General features: G+C 49.4%; 1 protein-coding gene across 1 annotated transcript in view; it reads left to right on the top strand.

Annotated features, from left to right (window-relative positions):
* Nucleotides 1-6: 6 nt before the first annotated feature.
* MCM2 (minichromosome maintenance complex component 2) overlaps nt 7-9285 on the top strand; it is an 11910-nt gene continuing 2631 nt past the window's right edge. Inside the window, exons 1-13 of the mRNA XM_009870570.1 lie at nt 7-130; nt 739-914; nt 1549-1812; nt 2795-3014; nt 3327-3534; nt 4245-4379; nt 4562-4753; nt 5873-5966; nt 6485-6735; nt 7027-7153; nt 7360-7472; nt 7609-7851; nt 8627-8809. Coding sequence (XP_009868872.1) covers nt 123-130; nt 739-914; nt 1549-1812; nt 2795-3014; nt 3327-3534; nt 4245-4379; nt 4562-4753; nt 5873-5966; nt 6485-6735; nt 7027-7153; nt 7360-7472; nt 7609-7851; nt 8627-8809 — 2214 coding nt within the window. The 5' untranslated portion in view covers nt 7-122. The remainder of the gene's footprint in view (nt 131-738; nt 915-1548; nt 1813-2794; nt 3015-3326; nt 3535-4244; nt 4380-4561; nt 4754-5872; nt 5967-6484; nt 6736-7026; nt 7154-7359; nt 7473-7608; nt 7852-8626; nt 8810-9285) is intronic.

Genomic DNA, 9285 nt, shown 5'->3' on the forward strand with positions numbered 1-9285 from the left:
ATGCCTTCACGTCCAGCCCCGGCCGGGACCTGCCCCCCTTCGAGGATGAGTCCGAAGGGCTCCTGGGGACCGAGGGGCTCCCCGAAGAAGAGGAAGAAGGAGAAGAGCTCATCGGGGAAGGGATGGAAAGGTAAGGAGACCGGTAGGAGCCGGCTTCTGGGCAGGTTGTGCCTGGGTATGGGGTTTTGCTAACAGGACATCAGCGCAGCCACTGACATGGAGCGTGGTGGGGGGTCTCTCGGCCATGATGGGGTCCCTCTGCTGTGCTGGTAGCTGGAGTGAGGAGGCTGAATCCTCTACTGGACAGTGGAGAAAGGTCAGGGCATTGTGGCTTTTTGGTCCTGGAAGAACCAAGGAAATTGCAAGCTGGGAGCAAAGTGCCATCATGATCCAATGTAGGTAAATCAGGATCTCCCTGGATGTATGATGTACATCCAGCCTAGCTCCTTACCCCTGCAGGCATAAATTTTAATGTTTTTTTTTACTCAGACAGGCCTGCTGGCAAGCTGGTAAACTTTACAATACAAGGGCTTGAATGCTGGCATTCATAACCATGGTGCTGGAGCCCTTTGTACTGCAGGGCTCCAGCCCTTCACCGTTGTGAAGTGCCTTCCTGCTCAATGTGTTCAGTCTTGCTGCAGAACCACTGTCCTGCCACCTACCCAGCAGTAGCCAGGGAAGGGCTAGAGAAGTGCTTTCTGCAGCCTGGCCTGATGTAACACTGTGTGTGTGTGCTAGGGACTACCGCCCCATCCCTGAGCTGGATGTCTATGAAGCAGAGGGCCTGGCCTTGGATGATGAAGATGTGGAGGAGCTGACCGCCAGCCAGCGGGAAGCCGCAGAACGAGTAATGAGGCAACGAGACCGCGAGCTGGAGCAGGGCATGGGCCGCATGAGGAGGGGGCTGCTTTACGGTAGGTGCACATCAGCCAAGCTGATCCCCGTGTGCTTGATTGTGGCTCTTATGGGGGAGCTGGACTCTCACTCTCAGAGCAGCAGAGGTCCTTGGAGCTCCAGTGTATCTGGGCCCTTAGTGAAATCTCTGCTGTGGGCTTGGCCGAACTCCCTGGTGTATGACCCCTTTGATACGGGCTTCCTGGGAGCTCATTCGTTATGTTCTTCTGGTTACATGTTTGCTGAAACAAAGTCAGCATCCTGGCCCTATATCAAGCTTTTGGGATTCTAACAAGTTTATGCTGTGGAGTTTGTTAGTGTTGTTATTCCTACAGAGACTTCCGTGGGCTGGATGGGAGGGCCTTTGATGCACTTCGAAGCCTGTTCCTTGGCCTTCCTCTCTCACTGCATTAATGGACATGGCTGTACTGTTGCATACTGGTCTTACTCATCCCCATAAAGTCTTCAGCTATGTTGTGGAAGATGTAGGAGCCAGGCTAGAACTGGAATTAGGCTGGGCCTGGCATGGTTCTTGATTTTTATTCCAGGCCCTAACCTCTTTTCTTCCACAGCCCGTGCAATCCAATCATGACTAATCTAAAGAGTGGGAGTGGGAATTCCAACTCTCTAACAATCTTTCCTCCCTACCCTTAGATAGTGACGATGAAGACGAAGACCGTCCTTCGCGGAAGAGGCGATTGGCAGAACGGGCTGCCGATGGCATGGAAGATGAAGATGAAGACATGATTGAGAGCATTGAGAATCTGGAAGATATGAAAGGGCATTCGGTGAGGGAGTGGGTTTCCATGGCAGCCCCCCGGCTTGAGATCTACCACCGCTTCAAGAACTTTTTGAAGACCCACGTAGATGACCACGGGCACAATGTCTTCAAGGAGAGGATCAGCGACATGTGCAAAGGTAGGGCTGGGTGATTAGAGGCTTCCTCCTCTTTATGTAGGTCACGATACTTTGAAGTGATCCAGTCCATAGGTGAATTTTTTCTGCCTGCCCTGTTTGTTCCAGACATTGAGTCAGCACTTTAAGAACCTCCGATGCTGATGGAGATAAATGAATAATGGAAACCTGTGTACTATCTCCTTTGATTCAGGCTGACTAATTGGAAGGCCCCTGGCGTCTGCTACTCATTAATATTCATATTGTAGAAATGCTAGCAAAAGAATATGTGGGGCAGCAGACAGTGGTCTGCAGGCTTGCAATCTGAAAGAGACAACAATTGCTTGCTGTCTGCGCCCGTTACTTTCTCACACTGGGAACTGGATTATCCATCAAGGGGACACAAATAGACCTTGTGACTTTGAAAACCATGTCAGTGTTGCAGCCTTGTATTCTGACTAGGCACTGCCAGAGGAAGCAGTCCTTAAGGCTGTCATTGATAAATTTTAAACTGCAGTTGTTTGTATTTCTTCTTTTTATTGAGGCAGAAGCTCCAAAAGCACGAATAGTGGACTGGGGTCAATATTATACAGCTGGTAGATAAAAGGCATTTGTCTTATCTTTTTCCATGAACATAAAACCAGAAAGTTTTCGCCAGCCATTCAGCAAACTCCCCTATTAATTTCTGTTTCCTGAAGGTCTGTGGGAGTTGTGTGTTGGCCTGAGGCTTCTGAGTCTCAGGAGCACTGAGCCTGGGAAGTATCTGTGCTGAGCTGGAGAGGAACAATCGCAAGTTTGGTACTGATGGAGAATTTGTCGGAGAAATAAATTAAAAAGAGTTTTCCACCCATTTTCAACTCATTGACCTCTAAACGTTTTTCAGGGAAGGCACGGACATCTGCAAACTGCAGCCTTCAGGACACAGGCTTGTCTGTTCTAGCTGTTTTTTGCAGACTTTGAGGAGTGAGCAGGCTGAAAATAAAATTCACCCCATCTTTTCTTTAAGAGAACAGAGAGAGTCTGGTGGTGAACTACGAGGATCTGGCAGCCCAGGAACATGTTCTTGCCTACTTTCTGCCTGAGGCCCCAGCAGAAATGCTAAAGATCTTTGATGAAGCAGCCAAGGAAGTGGTGTTGGCCATGTACCCCAAGTATGATCGTATTGCTCAGGAGATCCATGTCCGGATCTCCCATCTCCCTCTGGTGGAAGAGTTGCGGTCGCTCAGGTAAGCAGCAGAATTACTGTCAGTGGCTGTGGGGCCTGCAGAAGGCTTTGAGGTGCTCAGGAGAACTAGTCTGCAAGATAAAGCTCTGGATAAGTCCAAGAGAATGACTGATCTTATTACAGAGAAACAGACCAGTTAAGGATGAACTTCCAGTGTGCCCAAAGGTAAAACACAAATTATGCAAGAAGATTCCTATAGATAACTGTTTCTTACGAGGCCTTTGGAAGTTGTGCCTCACAGCCAGAACATTTCTGTAGGGTGTTCTGCCTTCTGTGCCCTGCAGGTGTCCCATGTTTCTCTGTCTTTCCTTAGGCAACTGCACTTGAATCAGTTAATCCGAACCAGTGGAGTGGTGACGAGTTGCACAGGGGTCCTGCCTCAGCTCAGCATGGTTAAATACAACTGCAGCAAGTGCAGCTTCATCCTGGGACCCTTTTTCCAGTCCCAGAACCAGGAGGTGAAGCCAGGTTCCTGTCCAGAGTGTCAGTCTCTTGGCCCCTTTGAAATCAACATGGAAGAGGTAAGAGATACGGATGGGGCGATCTGCCCGTCCTGCCCAGGTTGCTGCACTGCTTGCTCTCCCAGCCCGGCATTGGCTCCCACACTTTAAACAGGCTTGGTGCCAGGAAAGGGATCTACTGCTGTATCCAGGGGTGTGCTGTCTGAGCTCTTGACCTGAATCTAGCAAATTTAGCAGCAAAAAGTCATTTACTGCCTCATTCTGAGTGTTTGGGCTGAATCTTTTGCCACAGTCATCTCAATCACACACATAGGTGTGATTGATAGTCACACCTATCCATGTAGAAATGCAGACACAGACTGTCCAGCTCGAATGCTTTCCAAATTAGGTCAGTATTTCCTGATCTGCCAGCTACAGGGCAGTAGCAAAATCATCGATTTCCAGCTTCTGACTCTCATTCTTTGCTTTGATATCTCTAACCACCACAAGTGGAGCATCCTTCTCCCAGGAACTGGTCTAGTATTTGAGTGGATAAACACTGTGGAAGCTGAAACACAGTGGTGAGATGTGGCAAAGTGCTTTCCTGTCTCCATTGTCTATCACACCCTGGAATTGCTTCTCACAGCTTCTCCCCCTCCCCTCGCCCACAGTTTTCTAACCAGAGTATAGTAAATCTTTAACGAACCTTCTCTGGTGAGGTGCTTTTAAAAAGCATCAGCCGTACTGATGCCAATCAGACTTGCTGGGTAACTTTTATTTTGTTGCTGCAGACGGTCTATCAGAACTATCAACGCATCAAAATCCAGGAGAGCCCTGGGAAGGTGGCTGCCGGCAGGCTGCCCCGCTCCAAGGATGCCATTCTCCTCGCCGATCTGGTTGACAGCTGCAAGCCAGGGGATGAGATTGTGAGTGTATTGTTGAGTACAGGTGTGGGGTGAGCACAGCTCAGTGACATCATGGCAACATCTGTGGGGAGGGATTGTCCCCAGATGCATTTGGGCAGCTACTTTGGAGACTGGTGTCTTAAAATGGAGAGGCAGCTGGTTTGTACTGTGCAGACACTCATGTACCATCTCCTGGTTCCCAGGAGCTAACGGGGATCTACCACAACAACTACGATGGGTCCTTGAACACTGCCAACGGGTTCCCAGTGTTTGCGACTGTGATCCTGGCCAACCACATCGCCAAGAAGGACAACAAGTTGGCCGTTGGAGAGCTGACTGATGAAGATGTGAAAGTGATTGTGGGTTTGTCCAAGGATGAGCAAATTGGGGAGAAGGTGAGTCAGCCTCAGACATGCCTTCTTTCCCTGTTGATAGCTTGCCATCACCTGGCAGCTGGATCAGAAAGTGGTGAAAGGTGTCAGCTGGCTAAACAATGGTTAAAGAAACTTGTAGAAGTCCCAGTTCCCTCTGAATGGTCATCTGGTCTGTAGCTCTCAGGCATCTGTTGATGAGAATGAGTTACAGGAGGGAAGTATGTGAGAAACTTTCCTTGTACTCTTGCAAGTCAAAAATTTTCTGTTTCTCCCCTTCCACGTTCCAGCAGCATGGGAAAACAAGTGAGACACACTCAGACACTGTGTATATCTGGTCATTGTTTTCTCTCCCCATATCTTGAAAGCAAATCAGGAGAAGTGTTCTGAAGGACCAGTACTTGCATCTGCAATCCCCTTAAGGGGATGTTATTACTTAGCTTAAACTGTGGTAGAGATCTTAGCCATGCTACTCTCTGCATGATAAGACATGAATCCAATACTTGAAAGAAAAGCTTTTGGATTGATGCATGTTCAGCCTCTGGACTTTAGTCCAGTTTTAGCTCTGTAATAGATGGATTTCACTCCCTTGCCTTGGTCATGCTGTTTTTGTATTGTCTGCTGTTCCCAGGGGGTGGAACAGCTTCAGTGGAGCCAGGACTGTTTTAACGTCAGTAGTCTCCAGCATCAGGCTGCTATCAGAGTGTCCTTGAGAAATTAAGCTGGTTATTCAGAATATTTGACTGTGATGACAATTCATGTGCAGCATAGTCCATCCAACTACTACCATATGCAGTGAATGAGTCTCAAATCAAGGTCTCCAGCTTTGCAACAGCTGATAACAGCCACTGTGTTGTCCTTTGTGCATATCAAGAGTGTGGAGGCCGTGACAGCAGCTTCCATCACCAGACTACACAATCTGCCGTGCCTCAGCAGCACCATTTTTGTGAAGCACCTTTAAGGGACTCTTGAGTGGGCGGTTGCCTTTAAAAAATCCCCTCACCGTGCATAGTAAGAGACTCTTCAAAGACTGTGGTATTGTAAGGGCAACTGTAGATACAGTGCCTTTCTGATTTTCATGCCAAATTCTGCCCAGACTGGGAGATGGTATTCTCTGGACAACTCCTCTGGTTTTCCTTTCAGATTTTTGCCAGCATGGCCCCGTCTATTTATGGGCATGAAGATATCAAGAGGGGCTTGGCTTTAGCTCTCTTCGGTGGAGAGCCCAAAAACCCAGGTGGGTGTCGCTTGTATCGCTTGGGGCTGCTTCACTCAGCTGAAAGCAAATGGATCTGTGTTCGTCTGCGGTGTTGCAGTGAGAGTGGTTAGAGTTGTCTGTGTGCCTCGGTGACAGACGAGGTAACAGACTGAGGGGTATCTGTTAGGGAAGCGGCTGCTTTTATCATGCAGAAAACTGGTGTGACAGTAGAAACACTAAGACTGAAAACAGCTCTTGCTTCACACCTGGGCAAGTTTTTATCCCTCCTCCTCTAGGAGGTCGCATTTGATGCCCCTTCAGAGGTTTGACTTTTTGGTTTGATTTATCATCTCCTTCTTAGAAGGGTGTGTTCAGCGAGGTTGAAGATGCTGGTTTATGCATATGACTGCCTCCAAAGCTGACTTTCCCTCAGCTTCCCTGTTAAGTGATTTCCCTGCCCACGCTTTGCCTCCCCTTCAGCTTTGTGGTGTTGGGGGCAGGGTTGCTATCAAACCGTGCGCTCCACTGCCAACATATCTCTCTCATTACTGTTTTAGGTGGCAAACACAAAGTCCGTGGTGACATCAACGTGCTTCTGTGCGGAGACCCTGGCACTGCAAAATCACAGTTTCTTAAATACATAGAGAAAGTGTCTAGCAGAGCCATCTTCACCACTGGCCAGGGTGCTTCTGCTGTGGGCCTCACAGCTTATGTCCAGAGGCACCCAGTCAGCAAGGAGTGGACTTTGGAAGCAGGAGCTCTCGTGCTGGCTGACAGAGGCGTCTGCCTTATCGATGAGTTTGACAAGGTGAGGCCCAGCTTAATCTCTGTGAGAAGGATTAGCAGTGGAGGGACCAGCTGTAACCTTTGTGATGAGGAGACACTATAACTTAGGGTGCCGTATCCCAACTGACTGAGACTCCTGCACTTTGCTTAGGCCCTTAATCATCGAATCATAAAATCATAGAATGGCCTAGGTTGGAAGGGACCTTAGAGTGCAGTTTGCTACTTTTTCAGAGCATCAGGAGCTGATTCCTCTTTGTGTGTTGGACAGTGGCCATAGACAGAGATTCAGTTTGTCATCTTTGCTTTCTCATAGATGAATGATCAAGATAGGACCAGCATTCATGAAGCCATGGAGCAGCAGAGCATTTCCATCTCCAAAGCGGGCATTGTCACATCCTTGCAAGCCCGCTGCACCGTTATTGCTGCTGCCAATCCCATAGGTAAATGCTGAGGAGACCACAGGACCATCTTAGGCCTCTAGCATGAGTCCTGCTGTCCTGTGAACTGTGGCACAACTTCCCTTCCCTCTGCCTGATTTTTCCAGATCAAGCGAGCAGTAAAGTCTCTGTACAGGAGGTCTTTGCTTGCTTCAGAGCTTCAACCCTGGAGCCTGTGTTTGACTTTGAGGTTTGTCTTTATGTTCTAGGTGGGCGATATGATCCATCGTTAACTTTCTCAGAGAATGTAGACCTGACAGAGCCCATTATCTCTCGATTTGATATCCTGTGCGTGGTGAGAGACACGGTGGACCCTGTGCAGGTACAAGCTGTGCTGTGAATCTGGGCTTGTGCTGGGCTTGTGGTGCTGTTTTTGGGATGCTCATCTGCAGTTGCCTGCTGAGTTTTCCTGTCCAGTGAGTGTCTTCAGTGTCTGTTAGTCCATCGCTCTCTTATAGGACGAAATGCTTGCCCGGTTCGTTGTTGGCAGCCATGTGAAGCATCACCCAGGTAGCAAGGAGGCAGTGAACGGGGACGCCAGTGAGGTCACTCTTCCCAACACATACGGGGTTGAACCCATTCCCCAGGAGATTCTGAGGAAATACATCATCTACGCCAAAGAGAAGGTCCACCCCAAACTCAACCAGATGGACCAGGACAAGGTGGCTCGGATGTACAGTGATCTCAGGAAAGAGTCTATGGTGAGAACACTGAGGAAAGGGGGGAGAAGGAGTGTGTATCTAGACTGCAAATCAGCTGGAGACTGCTCCAGCATATGTTGGCACGTTCTTGCCATTCCCGTCGCAAAAGTCTGTGCCACTGTTTTGTGAGAGACAGGCAGATCCTGCAGTGTCTGCTGAACAGATGATTCTTCATCTAAATGCAGAGTCTTGCCTGTTGATTATCTGTGGATTGATGGACTGGACACATGTACTTGTCCCTGCCATGGCAAAGTCCTCTTATTGTCACCCAGTCTGACAGGCCCACAGGAGATGTTTGCATTCCCTCAGATCCATATGCTCCTGATACATTACAGGGAGCTGTTTTGTGTAGAAATGCCGTTCTTCTTTGTCCATGGGATCTCAGGCTTATTTCAGGCTCTTCAAGTGGAAAAATAATTTGTTCAAATTGGAGGGAGAGGTTTTGGAGCTTGGGAAAACCATATCTTTTCCTCTTTAATTGGCATTTTGTTTCTTTACTTCCTCAGAGGAAACAGGATTGCTGTTTCTGGAAAGGCACTGAATAGTAGTGCAGAGGGACCCCACATAGCGTCCTCTAGCACCCTGCTGCATTAAAATGTTGAACTGGGGAGCCTGGACAACCCTGTGCAGAACATGCCAGCAGGTGGCAGAGCCTCCTCAGCCTGAGAGTCCTCAAAGGTCCAGGCACAGGGTGAAGTAGGTCCTGAGCCAGAAGCCACCTGTCTTGCCCCACGTTTTATACTTCGGTAAGGAGTTGCCTCCTTTCGCCCTTTAGGCAACCGGCAGCATCCCCATCACAGTGCGTCACATCGAGTCCATGATCCGGATGGCGGAGGCTCATGCCCGCATGCACCTGCGGGACTATGTGGTGGAAGATGATGTCAACATGGCTATCCGGGTGATGCTGGAGAGCTTCATCGATACGCAGAAGTTCAGCGTCATGCGGAGCATGCGCAAGGTGGGCACCGGCTGAGCCAAGGGCTGTAGCTGCACCCCAAGCCTGTGGGTTCGACTGCAGCCGTCCTGCACCGCCCTGGCTGCAGGAAGAGCCCCTTCCGTGCTCTGCAGGGCTCTGTCCCGCGAGTCAGGCGCTGAGCCTGGGTGATGGGGTGCTGGGAGTCCGAAGGTGCTGCTACATGACTGCCATTTGTTAGTCTGTGGTGGGGCAATGTTTTTGCTGGGGCTGAGAAGGAAGCATGCCTCAAACCTCTGTATCAAAAGCACTGCCGTGTCTCTCTTTTTTTTGACATCTTCCCTGCAATTTTGGCCCAGGGTTCCCACTGCTGCTACTGCCAGGTGATCGAGAGTGAGCAGGCAGTTATTTTCTTCACATTTTTTCTAGGGCTCCTCAGGGCACACTTAACTACAGGGCAGCACTCACTGTGGTTTTGTGCACAGTCTGCCCTGTTCTCTGAGTGGCAGGGGCTGGCTCTG

The sequence above is a fragment of the Apaloderma vittatum genome, unplaced genomic scaffold (assembly GCF_000703405.1).
Source record: "Apaloderma vittatum isolate BGI_N311 unplaced genomic scaffold, ASM70340v1 scaffold28845, whole genome shotgun sequence".
In the NCBI taxonomy this organism is placed as follows: Eukaryota; Metazoa; Chordata; class Aves; order Trogoniformes; family Trogonidae; genus Apaloderma; species Apaloderma vittatum.